Genomic DNA, 24,605 nt, shown 5'->3' on the forward strand with positions numbered 1-24,605 from the left:
TACAGCTGACGTTAAAGGGTTTTCGTGCTAGGGTGGTATTAAAATCCATGTCTGTTTTCAAATTGCTTAATAAACTGCTACCAAAATATACAAGAAAATTAACGTATTGGGTTTTAAATGTTTCGCACCTGGATGTATACAACATCTACTCAGAATCTACTACAAGGTCGCATATGTAATAGTTTTAGGTTTTAAGGGTTTTCAAATAGTCTAAAAATATGTTTTAAAGCATCGTCTTTTTGAAAATGTTCTAAGGGAGAAACCGTAGATCCGGAGGGGTTAGGTAAGGGGTATTCCCGTGGCATTCCCACCCTCTCCCTTGACCCCAGAAAGCCTATTAAAGTTTGTATTCTAATGGCATCCTTGAATCCTGGCTGCGCCCGTGACAATGTGCTCACATTTCACATACTACTGTGTATCTTCTTGGCTTATGGGTTGACTTACATGGACAGTCGCTCTTCCCAGGAGCCATGAAGTAGTTAGTGACTGGCCACGACATCGTACGATCTAGATATCCTGTTATGCTTCGTGTTAAGTACGCTTTTTGATGTGTCGCATCTTAGCTCTTGGTATACGGCATTTGGTAGAAGAAAGCTCGTGAATGCAACGGGAATGTGTTAACACGTTGCTGTCATATGTAAAGGATGGCTTGAAACGAAGTTCTCAAAGCCAAAGGGAAAGTTTATGGTAGGTAATAACTGTTTAAAGAATTCTAACAATTTGTGCAGTATTTCAGTAAAATTACACGTCGGAAAAAAATGACAAAAGCTGGGGGTTTAGTGTATTTGCAGGTCTTTTTCACTTTAATCGGAGCCGTTTCAGTATATAGTTTAAAATTTCGGTCTGAAAATCGAATGACTCGATAGTCAAAGTACCTGCTCCGGTAGTGAATTATAGCGATGGGTGGACTAGTAGTGCGACGCACTGGCTCCCGCGTCAAGAACTATCGCAAGATTGGCGAATAGTGCGGCAGAATGCCCCGCGCTGTTAGTCCACCCGCCTCACAGCGGCGTCGTGAGGAAGAGGGAGATCCAGGCGCTGGCCCTGTACCTCTATTCACTGGCGGCTGACTTCTTCGAAGAAGGCATTTTTATAGCCTGTGTTACCATATGATAAATGCCTCGATCGTTTTGGCGATTACGTAGAAAAGTAAGTACGACACTGCTGAACTTTTGGTAGTAAAAATTTTGTTTTATGTAAATTTGTCTTTTTTTAATAGCACATCGGAGGTTGAAAAAAAAAAGCACCGGATATAGAAATATACATAGAAAGATAAATGTATGCTTTGTTTATGTGTACATACTTTAGACAAATCATAAAAAAATGATCGAGGCATTGCAACACAAAGATTAAACATTAAATGCAAGTGCGCTGTCGTGATGAATTCACAGGAAAAGCTCGCAGACAATAATTACTGGGGAACGGAAGAACCAACATGGCGCCTGAGATCGAGGATTAAGGTCGTCTGTGCGACGTGAAGCTGGAGTCACAATGCCACGATGGTCACGTCACGCTCAGCAACCAATGAAAGACAAAGTTGGCGTGACATCATCACGACGAAACACACTCCCCGACGGTCCGCAAGAAGTAATTGGATTCTATTTCTAATTTTGTCGTGTCGTGCCGCGAAATGGAAACCTTAGAAAAAATAAACTTTAAAAAATTATCAAACCTATTTGAATGGATTTTATTTTGAAAAATAAAATATAATTTTTACGTTTGGTTACAATTTAATATTCTGTGTCCCTTATTAAAAAACTTCAGCTATCAACAAGAAAAAAAAAACATGACTGTATGATCCACTCTCTTTTAAGCGTATTCGATACTGCATTTTACAGACGCATTGGGATGGGAATATTTGCCGTCAGCAATTTTAGAGTTCGTAATGTTATATTATCGTGGTATTGCGACCCTGCACTAGTATCTCTATCGTGCTGGAGCGCTGTACGACGTATAATCGGATTTGTAATGTCGTGTCCGTCGTGGCATTTGACTCCAGCTTAGCACACTGCCTTCGTCCGTATAGTGCAACCTGATGTGTGCGTATGTGCTTTTGATAAGGCTCATGTGTCCGCATGTGCTTGTGATCAGGCTGATGTGTCCGCATGTGCTTGTGATCAGGCTGGTGTGTTCGTATGTGCTTGTGATCAGGCTGAAGTGTTCGTTTGTGCTTGTGATCGGGCTGATGTGTTCGTTTGTGCTTGTGATCAGGCTGATGTGTTCGTTTGTGCTTGTGATCAGGCTGATGTGTCCGCATGTGCTTGTGATCAGGCTGGTGTGTTCGTATGTGCTTGTGATCAGGCTGAAGTGTTCGTTTGTGCTTGTGATCGGGCTGATGTGTTCGTTTGTGCTTGTGATCAGGCTGATGTGTTCGTTTGTGCTTGTGATCAGGCTGATGTGTTCGTATGTGCTTGTGATCAGGCTCATGTGTCCGCATGTGCTTTTGATCAGGCTGATGTGTTCGTTTGTGCTTGTGATCAGGTTGCCCTGCATGATCCACGACTTGTCGACCCCACCCAAAGACTGAAGGACCTTTCCGTTGACCGCCAAAACATTGAACTTCTCTCTGTCCTGCATGAAGGGACTTTTGGCCGCATCTTCCTCGGCAGCTTTCTACACAATCAGAGAAAGGTGGAGGTCATCGTGAAAACTGTGTCTGGTAAGTGGGAACATGTATATGCTTGGTTCATGTGGGCGATCTTGCTTCATTATTGGCAATGTTGGGGTGTTATTAATTTTAGCTAAACTTCTATTACAACACCGTCAGTTTCAGATTGCATGTCAGTTACTGGTTATATTTTAAAACAAATTCATCTAAAAAGTTTTATTTTAGAATAAATAATTCATATTAATAGTTGAAACCACTGAATTATCTTTTTGCGTAGACAGGAAGGAGTTGTCTTTGATATTTCCTTCGTTTTTATGAAAATAATAAAGATTAATGGATTCGTACTGTAGGCCTATGTTAGCAACTACAAACGTATCTTAAGTAAGTACTTAAAGGTATTTTGTTTCAAAAAGTTTAAATACAACAGTCACCAATGCAAATTAATTTTACAATAAATTGAGCTGGGTATGTACTCCGAGTATAAAACGGTCCAAAACTGTTTTAGATGCTCAAGCAAGCGTCATCCTTAAACTCTAAAAACGTTATGCCAGGACACAGCCGCAATTTTTAAATGTAAATACGTCAAGTCAATGAAAAGTGAATGATTTAAATATAAATAGTTCACTAGTTTCCAAACAAAATTATTTTTTTCTTTTGTTCGAATTGGTTAACATTTGTGTCAAATATCTGCTATAAAGGTAGCAGAGTCACCCAGAACTGAACAATCGAGAAACTTGCCTATTACTCGTAGTGACCTGTAAGTACATAAACAAAAACTGTTTAGCGCGTACGCAAACCTTCGCCTTGACCACAGGAGCGTACGCAGAATTTCATTTCGGAAAAAGGAGCCCTTGGGAGGGAGGGTGGGGAGGAGACAGAATCACTTTGCCCCCAAAATACTAAAAACCATCTATAATTCCCACCAACAAAAAAAAAAAAGTATTTGAACTGCGTATGCGCAACTCAAAATATAATACTAAGCCCATTTTATTTCCATCATATTTTTCGTTATACCTACTCCACTTTCCAAACTGGCATACCGATTTATAAGACGTAAATGAACTTCTGCGAATTAGCTAGTTGTGAATGAAAATATGCTAATGTTGCTGCAAAAAAAAAAAAACAACCTGGATGGTTCTTTGAACAGTGAGATCACACACACTGATTGTCAGCTGTTCTACAGTTTGGCAACGAGAGTGCGTTAAGCCTCCCGACGGGGAAGAGCAAGGGCGCCCATACCTATGGGCATGGTGGGTCCGTTGCTCCCCCTAGCTTACAGGCAAAGAAAAAAATTAGGTGTTCTTGAGCATTTTGGGCAAATTTTGAGTCCTTTAAGACCATTTTTTGGCCATTTTTTTTGTCATTTTTAATGGTTTGCCCCCTTCCCCCAAACAAATTCTGCCCCCCCCCCCCCTATTTAAAACTTTCATATGGGCGCCCTTGGGGAAGAGGCCGACCTCTCACGAACGTCTTCGTGGGGCGATGCTTTCAGACCAAGCGTCCAAGTTCCAGATCTCGCTGACGCTGGCCGAGGGCACGATGTTCCACGGCCTCAGCCACAAGAACCTGCTGTCCGTGCTGGCGGTGAACACGGACAACCCCAAGCAGCCGCTCGTCGTGTACGGCTACTGCAACAAGGGCAACCTCAAGCGGTGAGGGTCGCCCCGCGCCGACGTCACTCAACTCCCTTCCACGACAACACCTCGTGGTGCCACCACCACGCATCAGCTACACTGTTACAAACATCCTTTATTCATCTTAGATGGCAAAGAAAATATATTTATTTGCAGTCATTTAATTTTTGACGTGATAACGTCTTATAAATCAATGAACGCCGGCTGCACGTACGAAAAAGCATGACTCATTGTCACGATCCACCTGAGCAAACCATAAGTGCCGGCAGTGCAGTAATTTGACACATATGTCTGTGAAGGTTAACGGTCCAAATACATACAAAAAAAAAGGGCGCGCGTACTACTTACTCGCGTTAGAAGTTAAATTACTTGGCGTGATAAAAAAAGTATTAATTTTGCATGCAAATAATTGATAGCAATTAAAAAAATAATAAAATGAGTGCAGTAATTATATTATAAATACGGTTGCAAAATATAAATTCAGTCAATTTGACAAATCTATAAATACTCATTATTCAATATTATTATAAACACGCGTGTAAAATCAATTATTTAATATAGGTAAAAAATTAAGATGAATTAAAAGTAATAATGAATATCAATTAATATTCTGAAAGCTCATTATAATATATTAATTTTAATTATTAATTATAATTTCTTAATATAAATACATTATTATATACAGAGATAAATTATAAATACGGGAACATAAATAAACTTGAAAAAACAATTTATATCTCCAATATCCACAAAAAAAATAAATGTTTGTGATCACGTGGACCAGTATTGAATATCGCGTGTATAGTTGTGTTGCAGTGGAGACAGTGGGAAGCCTACGATTCACTCTTCCTTCTGGACATACCCGAATACTCACGTTGGCAAGCCTTCTTTTCACAGACGAGAGAGCCAAACCCGATGTTCCCCAAGTTCATGCTTGCTTTTTTTTTTCGTACCATAACAGGCGTATTTATTTGGGGGGAAAAAAATTCGCGGGCATTTATTCTCCAAATGCGCGGGTTTAACTTATAATATGTTATTCTTAAAATTAGCAAGAAGTAATTATTAATACTTTAAAACATTGTGGATGGTTGGTTATATTAGCTACATTAAAAATACTGTAAAATCAGTTTATGGTTGCCTAGCAAATAACTTTTTAATATGTAGCTATCCAGCGCTAGGAAACCGTTTACATGATTTCACAGTATTTTAAATGTAGCCATCCTAACCAAATCAACCGTCCACAACGTTTTGAAATATTTATAATGTAGCTAACCAAACCTAAATTGACCATTAGTTATCATGAGTTGTATATTTATTTACAATGAACAAAAAAAAAAAAAACAACCGAAGATGCACGATCGGGCGTTCGGCTCTCTCGTCTGTTGAAAGAAGGCTTGCCAACGTGAGTGTTCGGGTATGTCCAGAAGGACGAGCGAATCGTAGGCTTCCCGGAGACGGCGGAGTGTCTGAGGGAGCGGCGTGCCGTGCCGCAGGTTCCTGCAGAGCAGCCGCCTGGGCGAGCAGCACTGCGCGCTGCTCACGCAGGACCTGGTGGACATGGGTCTTCAGGTGGTGCTCGCCATGACGTACCTGCACGCGCGCGGCGTGTGCCACAAGGACCTGGCCGCGCGCAACTGCGCGTGAGTGCCTGCCCGGGCCCTGCCCCGCTTGCTTTCATCTCAGCGTGCGAAATAAATACACATGCTCGCTGTGGTTACTTCAAAGCGAAATTATTTTATAAGGTTAAACAGGTTCACGTGTTGTTCGAGAACGTAGCTAACTCTGTGCGGTGCACGTGGTCGTCTGCGACATACACGCTTGTCTGCGCAACCTTGAACCTAAAGAGTCCGGCGAACGTATTTAGTAAACGTCTTATTGAAATTTAATTTACAGAGCAGTACTATTAGGTTGCACGCGAGCTGTGACTTTTGTATTAACATGTAACTTTGTTATTACTTTTTTTTTGTGCAAAAATATGTAACCAAGTTCCTGTAGTGAATGTGAAAATGTCATTGAATGTGCTAAAGAGATAAAAACCACACAAGTGTTAAATAAACGATCATGTTTAGAAATATATTGATTTTCTTTCAGAACATGCAGGTTGCACAGTTGCTTGCCTTGTATGAAACTAGCGTCTTGAGGGCTTATTTTTAAGATCGCTGGTTTCAGACTTATAAATAGGGGCATGCATATTTCGCGAAAAGATTCCAAGACAATAGCTGAAAGTTAAAACACCGCAGCATCGTACGTGTTTCGTGAACGGGCGAGTTTCTTTCAGTTCAGTATCGATTGATAACAACGCCAATCACAGTGAATACAGTGCGAAAGCAAACGCGTCCTGAGTGGCTCAGGTCAAATAAGGCGACGACTGACTTCCCTCGCAGACGTCCGCCAATCACAAGGAAGAAACCGCTGGTGTGGGTATAACTTAATTGTTGCAGTCTAATAGGCGTTCAGATTCATTCGCGAAAAAATGCCTGCCCCTACTTAAAAATAGAGACCGGAAAAAATTCGCGGATTCATTTCACGACAGCCTGAAATTCAAAGTCATACGTCAGTGCTGCCTCTGCTATTGGCCCACAACTCACCTGGAAGACCCGGGGCCAGTGAGAAACACTCAACCGTAGTAGCTGTATCGAATCACAGGCCGCTACGTTTGGGACACCTCCACAAGACAGCAGCCGATGAGAGGGTGACATTCGACCGAGTGTACGTAGAACTACAAAAGTTCATCCTAGAGGTCATTGGACCCGCGAAATTTTTCCGGTCCCTACTTATAAAGTAGTAACCATGATTATACCCTGTATTTTCAGGTTAAATAACATTCTGAAAAGAGTGTAGGTAAGGAATAACCATGCAGTTATAATGTAGGGCGTGACTGGAACATTGGGGAGGACCCGTCTCCGATCCTGGGTCCAGGGCCCGTGATCGAATGTGGGGTCCTTGGACTCCCTCCTGCTCCCCGGCTTCCACCGGCCTTCCCCGCGTATTCCGAGCCGAGCTTATCACGATCGCAAGATCTGGTTTAATTTCCCCCACGCACTTATGTATGTTTTATCGTGTGTTGCCATACTGTGTGCTATGACTAGAGACTGGAAAAATTCGCGCTTTTGATGACCTATAGGATAGACTACATAATCCCCTTCACACTCGGGCAAATTCTACCTGCTCATTGGCTACTGACTCGTGACACCTGTCAACTGGGACGCTTTCGATTCGATACTTTTTTGGTGGAACGTTCTTAATTGGCTCGAGACCTTCGGATTAACTGTGAGCCAATCAGAGGAGCAATATAAAGGTACAGTTGTTTGGATTCTATCATATCGTGTAATGAATCCGCGAATTTTTCCGGTCTCTAGCTATGACATCCCTTGTATTTTCATACGTGTCATGTACTGCAAGAAGAGACAATGGAGGCGTCTGGCATTGCAGCTGTGTTTATTGTGTACTAATAATTTTTTTTTGTATTCTGGGCTTAAGCCATTTGTAGTCTCCTTCCGATAAATAAAAATAATTTACGAAAACGAAAACGAAACGACCGCAAGAACTGGATAGTTAGGTGCGGGGTGGGGGAACCGGTAGAGGAGGAGAGTTCATCAGCGAGACGCCACTCCAACGCATGCACTAGCGGTCGAATGGGAAGTCGGCAAAAAAAAAATGTACGTAGCGTGGCATGCTATGTGCTAGTTGTAACGGCCAGCTGGGGAGAGGTGGAAATGACGCAGCAGGTATGCTACGTAAATCTCGTAATTCTGATTGTATTTTGTCTATTCCTGTTTTCGTAACGGCTAACGATTGACGCTACCATATTTCTGTTCTTTTATTTAAAGTATGTACAATTAATTTATTCATGTGTAATAAAAATTATTTAATTCTGAAATGAACTTTATAAGTATCATTAATTTTAATCTGAAAAATGTAATTAAAATGTAAAAAAAAAAAAAAACACATGGACTTATGAAGCTAGCTTTATAAGAGAAATTTAGTTTGGGTGTATGGACACTGTGATTTGAAATGTCGAAAGGACATATGCTTATTCAGCTGGAAGTACTGATTAAACATCATGCCTCAAAATAATAAAAAGGCAGATAAGAGGTATCATCAAAGGCAACGTGAGGATAAATCGCCAAAAACTGTCAGCCAGTGAACGGATGCGAGAGTACACGACGTTGGAAACAGACATTTTCATAATATCCTTAATTATTATCTCTTGTTCAATAAAAAATATACCTACTAATAATTTATTTGTATAAAGTTTCATTTGTCACACGTGGACTACACGAACACATTTTTTAAATTATCTTTCAACTTAATGTGCAGGTCAATACCTATTTAAATTCGTATTTTCTTATTAGAAAAAAAACTTTCAAATTGCCACGTGCAATGATGTGATTATGTGCCGGAAAATAAAAATTGGCCCTAGGATAATTCCTCAGGAAAGAATATCAACATACCCTAAGATAAAGCCATCGTGGAAATTAAAGTTTCAGATTGGGTTTAAAAATGTACGCAAGAATACAATTTTCAAATTTTCTGCCACTGACCATTTGAAACACGTTTATTCGAACATCGCCGCCACCTTCGTAAATTTAGGGTCACTTGAGTTCGCTTACATTGAACATCACTCAAAAAGTGATATATTAAAAAAAAAATATTTTAGTAACTGGTTGAGTCTACAGTGAGAGCTTTCTTTTTATTTACACCTAGAACGAAACGTGCAATTTGGGAGTCGAATACACGCGGATTCAATTAAATGAAATAACGAAGTACTCTTCGTTTGTTTGACATGAATTCATCGTTACTTTAATTTATAACATTGTGGCTCTAGCTAATGATAAAGGTTTTTTATTTCCTTCGCACAGTAGCATTGTAGTAATGTAGTACAGCCGGTACAGCTAAGTCGACTATCTAGTAATTCGATATGCAGAGTGATACCATAAAATGAAACGTCAACGATAAAATCGAAAACGTTTTGAGAAAATACTATATTCTGACTTGGAGCCGTATTTAAATGTATTTTTCGCTTTTTTTCTATAGTTTAAATTTCAGCCAATAGAATAATTTGATAGTCTACGTAGCTGCTCCGGCAGCGAATTCTAGCGGCGGGTGAGGGAACTAAGTACATATTATTCCAGACCAGAAATTTAACTGAAAACACATTTTATCTCACTCGGCTTATGCGTTAAATTTAATGTCCGAGTTTCGTATTATTAGTGTATTAGCCACTTGAGAACACATGAAATTGCTCGTTACTGATGTTAGACAATACTGTACCAAAAACCTCGTTCGTGTGTCATTTTAAACTTTTTTTTTTTTTTTTTAAGAATTTTCTGGGGTTGGATACTCGGACCACCTGTTTGGACACCAATTCAAAGACCTAGGTAGGTGGTTGTGTAGGGGGTGGGGAAAGGTTGTTTGTTTTAGGGGTAGTGCGCCATCATTAGGGACCGGAAAAATTCTCGGGTTCAATGACCTGTAGGATGAACTCCATAGTTATACGTACACTCAGTCAAATTTCACCCACTCATTGGCTGCTGTCTTGTGAGACGTCCCAAAGTAGCAGCCTGTGATTCGATAAAGCTTTGGTTTTGTGTTTCTAATTGGCCCAGAGTCATCCAGGTGAGTTGCGAGCCAATAGCAGAGGTAGCACTGAGGTATAACTATTTGTATTTTAGCCTATCGCGAAATGAATTCGCGAATTTTTCCGGTCTCTAGCCCCATCATCATTGGCGAGAGGGGGGCATGGATGCGTATCAGTTCTGAGCAGCACTGATGAGCGATACGAACACTTTGGCGTGGTCCCCGACCGTTCACAGACTCACAGACGTGAAGGATGTCCTGGTGTGGAACCATTCCAGGGTGAACGACAAGCTGCAGGTGAAGGTGGCTGACAGCGCGCTGTCCAGAGATCTGTTCCCCGCCGACTACTACTGCCTCGGCGACAACGAGAACCGACCAATCAAGTGGCTCGCGCTCGAGAGCCTCGCCAGCAAGCACTTCACCGCCGCCTCCGACGTGGTGAGTCACTGCGAGGCACGTGAGGCACGTGAGTCACAGCGGAGCGCTGCTCTGCCCACCGACTGGACTGTCGCAGGCGGTGCGAGGTGCTCTCGCGACTGTACACGGAGTGCCACCTATTGTAAGACATGCTTTATGCGTGGGGCCATGCATATTTCGCGACAAGATTCCGAGAATAGTTACAAGTTAAAACACTGTAGCACCGTCTGTGTTTCGTGATTGGGTGAATTTCTTTTAGGTACATGTCGATTGATACAACACCAGTCAGAGTAATTCAGTGCGAAAGCAAACGCGTCCTGAGTGGCTCGGTCAAAAGAGGCAACTTCTTCTCTCGCAGACGGCCGCCAATCACAAGGAAGAGACCGCTTGTGCGGGCATACCTTGTTGCAGTCTAATAGGCGTTCAGATTTATTCGCGAAAAATGCCTGCCCCTATTATTAGAGACTCGGAAATTTCGCGGATTCTTCTGGCCTCAGGATATAATTCAAAGTTATAGGTGTGCTCCACCCGTATTTACTTTCCCATTGGTTGATTTCTTAGCGAGAACATTTTTATCCTTGTTATTTGGCACTACCTGATTCGTTTACTTCTCTCCTAGCTGGACATCGTTGGCTCACGGTCGTAGAGGGGCGTGTCCAAACAACTGCGTGCCAATCATGAACACAGTGTGAAAGTGTGAAGGTTTGCATTCTAGCTTGCAACTAAATGAATCCGCAAAATTTCCGGGTCTCTACCTATTATGCGGTCTTGTACTACAGGAGAATACAGTAGTTATCTCTTGTATTCCAATGCATGGCCTTATCTGAACTGTCAGGGCGATGACTCCACCACTTTTTTAAAATAAGGTAAATAAATTAATATACTTCAAAGGTGACTTTAACACGATTGAGACGGAAAAATCATTTTCACGCGCAATGGAAATTTTTAATATATATGGGGTAATTTACCATACAAACAAATTACTTTTCTTTAAATAAATTTAAATTTATCGCTTAATTGTATAGGTTAATCACTTATATTTGATTTTTAGGAACGTAACAATATTTTTTACAGAGAGGCTGTGTCCGAATTAAAGTATCCCTACACAACTACTATGAACTGGCGACCTACAGTTGTACTGTACTATACCAGTTCAGACATGTAAAATTTTTGGCTTCTATAAATGCTATTATTAGCAGCGTAATAAGAAGTATATTTTATCCACACAAATAAATTCATGGAGGAAATATTATATTTTTTTCTGGATTAAGAAAGAAACTCTTAAATTAATGGCAATCTAATTATGTTTCTACCTATGGTTCATAAGTTATTATCAATATGTATGGATATCACTAGCACAGCCATGTTTGTTTGACAAGTTGGATGACTTTGAGTTTCCATCAAATATTTTTCATAGAGGACGGATTCTAGCGTGCCTAGCGATTCTTTAAAATGGCATGGGTGATTAAAGAGGTTACAAAAGTCAAATAACTAAAATAATGTTTTTATGAATGTCATATGCTAAACATTTTATGTGTGAAAAAGAAATAATGTTCCATAAATTTGAAAAATCACTGAAAACTTATTTTTATTATGTAATGAAAATTGTGAGTTAACTCAAACCAAAAATAAACTTTAATAGTGTGACATGATTTAAAACATATTTTAGGTTATCTGTTGAAATTTTTTTATTTGACGGAGAAAAATTGGAAGCCATTTTCTGTTCAATACTACCCCTCAAACTCTATTGTCAAACACAGTATGACCATAAAAGAATGTTCCCGTTATGAAATTTAATAGTATCAACTATAAGTGTTGAAGAGTTTTGTACATGTGCATGCGCGAATACTGCTTTGTTGTTTTCTCGCATGCAGCGCGAAAGAATGGCTTTTTCTCCAGTTAGTAGAAGTTGAACATGTAAATTTATCTGGCAACAGGGTGGAGCCCCTCTCCATTGGAATCTCTTTGTACCAGTTGTCGGTCGAAAGTCCCTGGCCGTTGGATTGGTGGTAATTGTCGAGACGACAGAGCTCTTTTTTTGCTGGCCTCCACGTTCACCTGGAATAACGCCATGCGATTTCTTTTTTTTCCTTTGGGGCTTTATAAAAGATCGTGTCTATGTTCCGCCGCTACCTTATGATTTGCCAGAGTTGAGAAACAGAATAACTCCGGACATGCTAACCAAAATTTGGGGAGAATTGGACTTTAGGTTGGGTGCAGTGGCGAATTTAGAGAGTAAACACAGGGGTACGCGCCTCCCTCTTTCCAGGAGGGTAAAACATGCACGGGATAATACGACTTATGAAGTAATAAACAGGTACTATACTAGGTCCAGATTACTGGTGCCCCGTACCCAGAAGTCATTTCGGGGGGTCGTCCCTGGTGGGATGTGTGCCGTATAACTAGAGACCTGCAAAATTCGCGGATAGACTCCACAGTCCTTTAAATACTCGCGGAAATGACACCTGTCCACTGGCTACTGACGCGTGAGACGTCTCAACTATAGGCTGTCCGTAATTCGGCACTTTCTTGGTTTAGAATTTCCCATTGGCTCGCAGTTCCCCGGATAAAATGTGCTGGGCCAATCGCAGAAACGGTACGAAGGTATAGTTGTTTTCTGATGCTAGCCTATCGCGAAATGAATCCGCGAATTTTGCATGTCTCTACGGTATAACTAAAGGTCCGCGTAGTGAACTTCGTTGTAAAATAGTCTAAATTAAACTGTTAAAGTATACCGTTGAAACAGGGACGTTGTATTGTGTGCAGCCTTGTTCGCCGGAGGCAAGTGTTGTGGCAGGGTTCGGGCAGTCCTTGCCGCGTGTTGCAGTGGTCGTTCGGCGTGCTTCTGTGGGAGCTGACCACGCTCGCCCAGCAGCCCTACGCCGAGGTGGACCCCTTCGAGATGGCGGACTACCTGCGCGACGGCTACCGCCTGGCGCAGCCCCTCTGCTGCCCGGACGAGCTGTGAGCTTCTAGACCCTCTCTCCTACCAGGGACCCCCCACCCCACACACACACACACACACACACACATGATCAGTCTCTCGTTGGCTGCCGGATACTGCAGCTGCGCTTTCGGTTAGCGAGGCACAGCGATGAAAGACGTCTGCCACTGCAGTCAGAGCTGGAGGACCGGTCGTTTGGACCGACGAGACTGCTGTTCCCGCTCATTGTAGTTATGACTGACCAGTCCATCCACCGTCCTTGCACACAGGGGCGCAACAACAGGGGGGGCAAGGGTATTATGCCCCCCCCCCCTCTGAAACCTTGAAGTGGGGGCAAACGGGGGCAAAGAAAGTGCTGTGTAATCAATTTTTAGATAATAAAACTGCTTAAATAGCACCATTTTCCACCTTGAAATACAAATTTTCCAGGGGGAGGACCCCCGGACCCCCCGCTACAATAGGGTGGATCGATGATTCTTTATAAAAAGGTGTATTTCCCCCCCCCCCTTGGAAATTTAGTTGTTGCGACCCTGCTTGCACACACACACAGACCAGTTCTGACTTTTAAGTTCCAACTGATAAGTCCGAACAGACAGTCCGGACTAATAGTGTGTGTGTGTGTGGGTAGCGGGGCCTTTTAAGAGTTTTAGTAAGTAGATTCATCACACCCAAAGTCAGCACTGGGCCGTTCAACGATTGGCACATGTACACAATATTCTCACCATCAAAACATGAGTACATCAAAAATAAAATACTACTAACCCAATGAATATCAGGGTTTTTAGATACTAGAATGCGATACAATAAAAAACATTAATGTTTGTAACAGTCCCTCAATTAAAATGCTTTTCGAGTAGGAAGGACGTACCTATATTTTATCCCGGAACGAGAAAAATTGTACGTGCCTTTGACTGTAGATACATTTTAAAATAAAATAAAAAAGAATGGTTTAATGGCTTATCGTTCGATCGACCCAAGGAGCATTGACGGAGTGCCGTCCGCCACGTTTCGCACTTGCAAAAAAAAAAAAAAGAATGCTTGGCCCCGTAAACGTTGTTGAGATTAACTTGGCAAGCTACGCGTGATACTGAAATTGGAATGCGCTGACCTGTGAGGCATGTGTAAACCGACTTACCTGATGCCAGCAACTGTTTCCGAGATGGCTGACGAGAGAGCCCTCTGCCTCGCGTGTTCCCTAGCCCCAGCCGTGCTTCTCTCAGGGGCGTGTGCACGGGAGCGTTACAGCATAGGCGTCGCAAGGATATATATATTTTGGGGGGGGGGGGGGACTTGAATTGATTTAGTTGTTGAGGAATATCCATCCCCTGGAGAAAAAAAAGCGGGGGGTCCGGGGGTCCTCATCCGGGAAAATTTGAGGTTTGAAGGTGCAAAAAGGTGGTTTTTAGGCAATTTCTTTCCTAAATATTCTAACTATAGTTGGTTGCAATATATAATTTATTTTTTTCTAAAAAATATTTTCAGAGAACAAATTTGTAAAAACACAGTTAACATATCTGCATTCGGTATCGGACCTGATTTTGATTTTACACGAAGATCGAATTAAAAAGTGCTCACATTACCACGATTGGACTAAATGCACCATATTGGTTGTATGACAGAAATCATATTTTTTATATAACTACGAAACTAAATATATTATTGGAGGGTACGAAATTGAAGACTTTTATTATTGTCCCCCCCGGTTACGACGCCCATGGTTACAGCACAGACGAACACTTTCAGTCTTGAATATCGGACAACACAGTGGGCTAACCACGACGCGATCAGTTTCAACAACAGAAAATGCAAAATATACGAACACAACAACGAAGATAAACAGGTAGGTATTATGGGCAACACCAACGAATACAGTAGTTTTCGTACGATGTCGTTTGTGTTGTCCATAATACCTGTTTAGGTTCATCATTGGGTTTATATGTTCTCTGTGGGTTTAATGTTTTTAATATTTAGTTCTTGAATTTTTTTTTCCAATGACAAGCAGTAAAAAAAACTGCAATGGTATGTATTAAAGCAATATCCCCCCGTTGCACGAATCGTATAAAGAGCGAACCGTCGGTTAAAAGCTGTGCATTGTCTGCTGAGTGAACCAGTGTGCTAGCAGCAGTGGCGGATCCAGAGGTTCACCTCGGACGGGGGGGCACTACTCTAGGATTTCAGAGTAGCCGGAGGAAAAAAAAAATGTCTTAAAATTACCAAATTTTGTATTTTATCTACGTACTCACACTGCACGTAACATCCGAACCACCAGATTTTTTATGATTCTATACAAGAAATTCCATTAATTATATTAAAAATATTTTATTGGTTTTCAGAAACAATCATTCTTGTCGGCAATATTAACGTAGCAGACACCTGGTTTTTCTGGGGTGGGGGGGTGGGGGGCACTTGCCACTGGTGGCCCCCCCCCCCACCCCTTGGATCCGCCACTGGGTAGCAGCGGTAGCAGTGGTAGCAGTGGTAGCAGTGGCAGCAGCGCCGTGCTCGTCCGCAGGTTCGCGCTGATGGCTTGCTGCTGGTTCACTGCCCCCGAGGAGAGGCCGGCCTTCTCGCAGCTGCTGTCGTGCCTGCAGGAGTTCTACACCGCCCTCGGCAGATACATCTAGCCCGGCACCTCCCCTTGTTCAACCCCCCCAACTGCACTGTCCACCATTCAGCTCGCTTTGGCACTGTTTTGCCGCCGCCTTTGAATATATATATACTGCATAGAAGTCGCCAGCCCAGGTTAAAATTTCTAATACGGTTTTGAGGTAGTTGGTTAATTCACCGCCGCAATCGCCACCATCTCTAGGGCATCGACTTGTGGTGGTCCCTAGCGGACAAGTGTCGAACTCTTCAAACACCCCTTCCCCCCTCCAGTTGAACGACCTTGAGCTGCAGTGAATGATCGATGGGGGGTGCGGGGAATGACAGCGGGCGACAGTGCTGCGCTCTAACGTGTAAATAACAACTAAGACGATACAGGGCGTTACGGCAGCGCACTGCAGCGGTGAAGTTCCCAAGCTGCTTAGCATACGCTTCTGAAAAACGTAGAGTAAATCCTATCCACTCGCGACTTCTATACAGTATATATATTCAAAGCCGCCGCCCACCCACTGCCCGCACGCTCTCGCGACTTTCCCCGATATGAGGCGCGGTGCACTTGGTCCGAGGCATTCCCTTGCTGAAGCTGCTTGTATCCACAGCACCGAGGAAGACAAGGGGAATTCATTGACCGGTCGGCACGCCTTTTTCTGTTCTCCGCGTTCTCCAACACTGACCATGTTGCGGGGAAGCCTTTAATGTGTGGCGCGGGATTTTTTTTTTTGACACTGACTGAAGATCCCTCAGGGTATGTCGGAGAAACCGTGGCTCAATGGAAGAAGCTGCAGAAAAAAAAATTAAAACTAAATCTTTTTGAACTATACAAAAAGCTAAATTTTTTCCGTCTTTTACATCGCTGAAGCTACCGAGAATACGTACTTAAAGTTTTTTTTTTGTATTTGTAAGCCGGTAAGGGGTTGCATAAGTTCGATGAGATCCATTTGCTGAAATGATCACAAAATTAAACAAAGTACTAAATTTTGGGAGTGAACGATTAAGAGCATACATTCTAGTGTTTTGACATAAACTGCTTGAAACATAGGAACGCAAAGCAATGTACAAAAAGTTGTTGAGCCAGTTATGTCCAGTGACGGTCTTAAGAGGCGATGGGAGCTATCTCCCCCCCCCCCCCAACTAATCCACAATCCCTAGAACTTAAATTAAGAAAATTAACTGGAGGTATGACCACATAAATAATCTACCTCAGTCCGCATATAATCTGGGTTGTAAATATTTTTTTTTTGTAAAAATATATTATTTTACCTTTTTTAATGCTACTTTACAGTGTAAATTTGTTAAACTTCAGTCATCTTAAAAATCTGATAGAGCCATAGTTTTGTTGATAATTTTCAAGATGTCAGAAATTTTTTTAAGTAGTTTTTTTAATGGGGCTAGTATTTTTATAAATTATCTACAAACTTCCTTTTAGCTGGTAGTAAGTATTCCTCACCACCCAAATTCTTAGTTCATCAGCCCTCCCCGATTTGACAGTTGTGTTCTCCACTGAATCTGTCCACAAAGTTGGGGATAACATCAGAAACTATATAACAAGTTTTCCAAACACATACGCAATTCTGAAAGTTCTATTAGATGAGTTTTTGGGCAAGTCTGAGTTCTGGTTTCTCTAATTGCAAGTAACTTGTGTGTTAAAAGTTTAATCAATGATCAACGAGACAATTAACTGTAGCAGCAGAACGTAACGTAGTAACGTTTTTTAAAACAATTAGGTACTATGATATGGTTTTGCTTTTTTTAGGAAACAAATAGCAATATATGTAGTTAAATGTATTTTTCCTGTATCTGCCATTAGTTAACAAAAATAACCTATGACTGGAAAACATAAACAAATAAATAACATAAAACATTTGTGTTATTTTTAATATTCTTTTTATAAATTGCAATGAAAATTTCGAATTAAAGTTATTTAAATCAAACACTAAATATTTCAAGAATTTTAATGTGAGTATTACCGAAGAATTTTTATTGGCTTAAGTTGTAATTAGTTAGAAAATTGAATGCAAACAAGAAAATTTCTGTATTTGTCATTTATTTTTCCCGGTACCAATGTTAAAAGCGAGAAACATTCCACCATAAATTTTCATACGCATTAAGTAAACACATTAGGATAAAACCAGTGTATGAACACATACCTAAAAAATCCTCGTAAGCCTTAGCAATATATTAATATATTTTAGTGTTACATGAGGATGAGTAGATAAAATTATTGTAATGAGTAGGAACAATGTACTGCAGGCCATGCTTATAGAAAGAAGTGTAATAAAAGCCTTGAAAAGACAATTTTAAAAGTAGAAAAATAGGTATAACATTTAAAGTATTAATGTAAGTGGAATCTAGTCGCGATACCTTACAAAACTTAAAACTCCGCACCGAAGGATATTTTAATTTTATTTACTTGGGTAATATAACCATTAGTTACATTTTGTTCACTTACAAATGATTTAAAAAGTCTTTGTCATTAATTATTTATTTAATAATACATATGTGCCTTATCTATAGATTATAAAGTGCATGTCATTATAATTTTAAAAATTTCACTTTACATTTCTTTACTATATAACATTTTTGTTTCTAACATTACCCAAAACATTTCTTTCCTTATTATTGAAATTTTATGGAAATAAAGTGTGCTTACCACGGCAACTCTTTATCAGAGTCTTTAATTTCTAAACAATTTAATAATAAAACTTTTTGAGAATATTTCACAGAAGTGTAGTTTTTTACTGAACATAGTAGGTTATTTTTGTAGCAGCACAAGAGGCAGGGTTACGCATCCCCTTAAGATCCATTCGAGTCATGTATAGATCACAGTTTGACAGCAACTTTGCAGCAGACCACTCAACAGGCGGGCTTGTTTACTATCCCTTTCAAAATCATCAAAATAGTGCCAAAGACACGCTGAATAACACCCACATGTGTGTCAGCATGTTGCTGCTAGTGCAGACAACTAATAAGTGTGTAATGTTTCTGTACTGAAATTATGTTGTGCAACCTCAATGTTTCTTCTGAATATTACTCTTAAGCCTAATTACGTAAACTTAATTTTAAGGTGTTCTTTCCACATTGTTGAGTGTACCATTACCTTCTGTATTATATTAAAGGTTAACGTGTAAAATCTAAAGAAATAACATTTTATATTCATATTTCAATATTTTCCAGTATTATTTATTATTTGTGTTAAAAATGAAAGCTATTTACAGTGTAATACTCATTAAATTAATTCGTAAATGAATATTTTCCCTCATTAAAAATAATAACCAAACAATATTTAAAACAAAAACAAAATATCTATGATATGTATGGAAAGTACACTGCCAATAAGAATTGAAGGATGGATGAATGTTTGATAGGCAATTTGAGGTTAGTACTTACTGATAGAGGCTCAAAAGAGATTGATTTTAAAAGTTGTCCCAAACATGAACAGATTTTATGAACCTAACCTAGGTACTGAAAAGTTACATTAGTTAAAGCACAAGTTGGAAAATTTACTGTACGACATGAGTTATAAATAGTTATATCTGTAAAACATGTGTATCTTTGAGTAAAGGCGAATTACCCACAAAAAAATAAAAACAGTTCATGGAAAAAGGAGTGATAATTCATTTAAAATATAACCATTCCTAAACAGAGAGGGAGAACCATGACCAAATTAAAACCCATCCTTCCTGAAATTAAAAAAAAAAATATATTCCTAACTTAAAATACTTTGGATCAGAATTTCACTTCGAATGGAGAGGGGATATAACTAGTTTGCCTGCTCTTTGCTTACAATTTTTTTTTTTTCCATTTGTTGGTGGGAATGATATAATTTATAGGATTTGGGGGGGGATGAGATGTATCCCCCTTATCTCTATCCCTCTGTGTACGCCCTTGTATATACTACTTACATTATTTTCAGTTTAGTAATTTATTAAAAAAAAAAAAAACATTTTATATATTCCTTACATTATTTGTAAGTTGAGAAGTTATTTGTGGACACCATTTTATTGGCACTTTTAATGAAACAAGTTTATAAGCTATTTTTTTATCTGTGTATCATAATTTTTAAATCAGATGCACCATGATTCTACTAAAAAAAATCAAGTACCTAGTGTATAAAATCACGTTCAAAATTGAGGAGTTTTTAATGAGATGGACCCTATAATGTATGTGCCCTTTTACCAGGAATGATTTTAAATTAACAATTTAAGGGTGTTCTAATTATGCCACAAAAAAAATTTCAGAGAGAAAAGCCTTACGTTATTTTTGTCTCACATGAACTTGTATAAATTTTCGGCATATGATTTAAATATCCTTGGGGGAAATGGCCTATAGCACTATAGGCCAATCTTCCCGGCCAGAACTGTACATTCATGACGTCTGGGAACTGTATACTACCTTGCTTTGGACGTTCTCATAAATTCAACCGAAGGTAAGGGTGAGCAAAGCAGTAATACCAAATAAAAAAATTAATGTAAAGACCAGTTAGCTTTATTGGCATTTTTCTTAAAACCTTACTATCTAACTCAACAAAACTAAAGTACTTCATGGAATCATTATCATATAGGCTACTTTCAAGCAAAAGCTCAGATAGTTTTATCATTAAAACGAGGGAACTCTAAAAGCGCTGGCATATACCGGTAACTGATTTACATCACTGTGTAACACACATAATACTCTACACAGTTTAATCATACCCCTCATTAACCATTACCTGAAAGTAGGTAATTTATATATCTTGACAAAATTTACTCAATGCACCAAGCCAATCATTAGCCAATCATTAGCAGATCAAAGAGAATATAAAATAATTATACTGTTACGAGCGCGCTTGGCTGCAGTGCTTGGCGTCGCCGCGCTCGTTCGGGCTGTCTGCGCCCCCTTCCACCCGCATCCTCTCCCTGGTATCTCGTGTCATACTATCTCGCGACATCCTGACCGTCGCAGCGCGCACCTGCCTCAGATCGAGTTACTTAAAAGAGGCCGCACTGCTGCATAAAAGGACTCAGACATGTTTATCGGCGCGTTTTGTGGGAACCCGATGCTTGTTGCGTTTATCGGCGTTCTTTGAGCAGCCGCCGCGTCCTTCGAGGACTCACGACGCGTTTCTGGGAATTTCGACGGCGAAGGTCGCGCGATATCTCGGAGACATGCCCGATTGTTCTGGACGGGAACCCAAGAGCTATATAAGGAGGTTGGGCTGACCTTCGAGTGCAGTTCAGTGGGGAGTTCTCCCGCGGCAGAGTTTCCGGGCGATAGTGCCGCGGGTGCGGCAGAGTGGCGAAGTCCTTGGACGAAGGTTCCAGGGCGGAGAGTCTGAGTCTGAGTGGGGAGTTCTCCCGCGGCGGAGTTTCCGGGCGATAGTGCCGCAGGTGCGGCAGAGTGGCAAAGTCCTTGGACGAGGGTTCCAGGGCAGGGAGTGAGAGAGTTCAGTGGAGTCGGAAGTTTTCCCGCGGTGGAGTTTCCGGGTGATAGAGTCGCGGGCGCGGCGGAGCCCCGAGTGAAGTGGCGAGCGAGTCGTCGTGTGGGATCTCGGCGAAGGGTGTGACGGCGGCGGCGGAGTGCGGCGACGGAGTCCCGCGGTGGAGACCCACGAGGGGTGCTGCGGTCAGAGTTGCGCCGGAAGTGCGGCCCAGCAAGGTGTGTGAAACGAGTGACTGGGGAAATGACATTTCTTTAAGTGTAGTTAATTATTTGCCATCTTAGAAGATTATTTGTAAGTGACAAGTAGGGGTAATAAATAAAACTGTGTGTGTGAAATAAAATCTATTGATTGGGCTATCCTTTACGAACCCCCGCAGGTAAATCGTAACATTTTGGTGTCAGAAGTGGGATAGCCCTAATTAATAGATTTAGGATTCAGTTAAGAAATAGGATTTAGTTTATCGAGAGTAAAGTTAGCATTTAGAAATTTAGTGAATTTGTAATTTTCTAGAGCTAGTTTGAGTTTACTTTAGTCAGTGATAGTTTTGAATGTAATAGAGATATTGTTATTTTAATTAGAAGGTTCGTCTAAGTCATTTAAAATTAAGAACAGTATTCAAAAAATTATTATTATTTAGGTTGTTTAATTATTAGTAAATGATTTAAAGAGAGATGGCTACTGAAGGGCTTACTGACGAGCAATACAAGGAGATAAGGGTTGCCCTAGAAGAAATAAGAGCCACTTGGGAGAACTATAACAAAGAAATGTTAGCCAGTATAAAGAACTATACGGAAGAAATGGTAACCAAAATCGAGAACTTTACAGAAGAAATGAGGAGTGGAAGGAAGGAGAGTAAGAACCACCATGAAGAAAAGAAGAGCAGGTCAAATAATAGCCTAGAGGAAATGAAGAAGGGTCAGGATGAACTGAAGCATGGCCAAGAAGAAATGAGGAATGAAATGAAGACCAAAGTGAAGATAAGCATAGAAGAGAAGAACAGCCAAGAGAAAAACAGCGAAGAGAAGAACGGCGAACAGAAGACCGGTCAGGAGAAGAACAGCGAAGAGAAGAACAGAGAAATGAAGACCAGCCAAGAGGAGACCAGCCAAGAAGAGACCAGCCAAGAAGAGAACAGCGAAGAGAATAACAGTGAAGAGAAGAACAACAAAGAGAAGACTAGCGAAGAGAAGACTAGCGAAGAGAAGACCAGCGAAGAGGATACCTGCCGAGAGGAGACTAGTCAAGAGAACAGTGAAGAGAACAGCGAAGAGAACAGCGAAGAACACTGTGAAGAGGACATTAGCCAAGGAGAGGAGAACAGCCAGGACATGAAGAGGAAAGAAGAGCTGAATAAAAGCATAGAAGTAGTGAAGATGAGTTACAAAGTAAGGAATATTGAACAAGAAGAAATGAAGATAAACCATAGACAGAGGGCAAAATGCACAGAAGAGCTGAAGAAAAGCCGAGAAGAGATGTACATGAGTCAAGAAGAGATAGAGAAGTGCAAAGAAAAAATGAAGGAAGACCAAGAAGAGACACAGGAAGACCAAGAAGAGGTGAAGACGGACCAAGAACAGGGGAAGAAAGACCGAGAAGAGAAAATGAGAACACAAAGAGTGAAGAAGATGGTGCAAGGAGTAACTGAGTGCAGTCCAGACGATATTCATAAGAACAAAGAGGGAATGAGGAACCAAGAAGAGACGAAGAAGAGCTGGGAAGAAAAGCTTTGTGAACGAGTAACTACGAGAGAACAAACAGAGAGAAAAAGGGAAGAAACAAGGGAACCATTGGAAGGCAATGAGCAAGACTCTCATGAGTATCGGGCCCGTCCAAGACAACGGTCAGCCCGGCTCGGGCAGATGGCTGAACGACATGCGGCATCGGCGACGCAGAAGTGTCGCCATGTGACAAGAGAAGTTACATCTACTGCGAGAGAGGGTTATCTGGTGAGACTGTACAGCCCGCGATGGAGGAAAGGCAGGAGACCTAAACTTCGAGTAGCATGGGGACCTCCAGGAGGAGATGCATTACCTGTTCGGGACGAACAGGTTTAAGGAGGGGGCAATGTTACGAGCGCGCTTGGCTGCAATGCTTGGCGTCGCCGCGCTCGTTCGGGCTGTCTGCGCCCCCTTCCACCCGCATCCTCTCCCTGGTATCTCGTGTCATACTATCTCGCGACATCCTGACCGTCGCAGCGCGCACCTGCCTCAGATCGAGTTACTTAAAAGAGGCCGCACTGCTGCATAAAAGGACTCAGACATGTTTATCGGCGCGTTTTGTGGGAACCCGATGCTTGTTGCGTTTATCGGCGTTCTTTGAGCAGCCGCCGCGTCCTTCGAGGACTCACGACGCGTTTCTGGGCATTTCGACGGCGAAGGTCGCGCGATATCTCGGAGACATGCCCGATTGTTCTGGACGGGAACCCAAGGGCTATATAAGGAGGTTGGGCTGACCTTCGAGTGCAGTTCAGTGGGGAGTTCTCCCGCGGCAGAGTTTCCGGGCGATAGTGCCGCGGGTGCGGCAGAGTGGCGAAGTCCTTGGACGAAGGTTCCAGGGCGGAGAGTCTGAGTCTGAGTGGGGAGTTCTCCCGCGGCGGAGCTTCCGGGCGATAGTGCCGCAGGTGCGGCAGAGTGGCGAAGTCCTTGGACGAGGGTTCCAGGGCAGGGAGTGAGAGAGTTCAGTGGAGTCGGGAGTTTTCCCGCGGTGGAGTTTCCGGGCGATAGAGTCGCGGGCGCGGCGGAGCCCCGAGTAAAGTTGCGGGCGAGTCGTCGTGTGGGATCTCGGCGAAGGGTGTGACGGCGGCGGCGGAGTGCGGCGACGGAGTCCCGCGGCGGAGACCCACGAGGGGTGCTGCGGTCAGAGTTGCGCCGGAAGTGCGGCCCAGCGAGGTGTGTGAAACGAGTGACTGGGGAAATGGCATTTCTTTAAGTGTAGTTAATTATTTGCCATCTTAGAAGATTATTTGTAAGTGACAAGTAGTGGTAATAAATAAAACTGTGTGTGTGAAATAAAATCTATTGATTGGGCTATCCTTTACGAACCCCCGCAGGTAAATCGTAACAATACATTATAAACGAAAAACTGGTGCTTGGCCAACTCATGCTTAATAATGTTCGTAGGCTTTCATGGCCATTGTCTGAATTGCTTAGGTTGTAGTCGTCTCCAAAGCTCATTATAACACAAAACACTTCTCACTCCTCGCAGCTGGCCACGTCAAAGCACATCAGGCGCGCGCCAAGAAATGGAGAACGCTCTAGCAACCGATAAGAATACCTACTACCAGAAAAAAAATTACCAAAACGTGCTGACTCACCGCGCGGCAGTCAGCTCAACTACCAGGCCTACGCGAGATATAGGCGCGTTCCAAAAACACACTGGCTGCACCAGGCGGAGCCTCGT

At 41.7% G+C, this 24,605-nt stretch overlaps 1 protein-coding gene across 1 annotated transcript in view; it reads left to right on the plus strand.

Annotated features, from left to right (window-relative positions):
- The window catches only part of LOC134541865 (tyrosine-protein kinase Drl-like), a 70,805-nt gene extending 51,415 nt beyond the window's left edge, over positions 1–19,390 (plus strand). Inside the window, exons 8-13 of the mRNA XM_063385565.1 lie at positions 2,482–2,659; positions 4,101–4,260; positions 5,736–5,882; positions 10,101–10,260; positions 13,067–13,203; positions 15,696–19,390. Coding sequence (XP_063241635.1) covers positions 2,482–2,659; positions 4,101–4,260; positions 5,736–5,882; positions 10,101–10,260; positions 13,067–13,203; positions 15,696–15,807 — 894 coding nt within the window. The 3' untranslated portion in view covers positions 15,808–19,390. The remainder of the gene's footprint in view (positions 1–2,481; positions 2,660–4,100; positions 4,261–5,735; positions 5,883–10,100; positions 10,261–13,066; positions 13,204–15,695) is intronic.
- Positions 19,391–24,605: the final 5,215 nt, after the last annotated feature.

This window comes from Bacillus rossius (genome assembly GCF_032445375.1).
Source record: "Bacillus rossius redtenbacheri isolate Brsri chromosome 4 unlocalized genomic scaffold, Brsri_v3 Brsri_v3_scf4_2, whole genome shotgun sequence".
Taxonomy (NCBI): Eukaryota; Metazoa; Arthropoda; class Insecta; order Phasmatodea; family Bacillidae; genus Bacillus; species Bacillus rossius.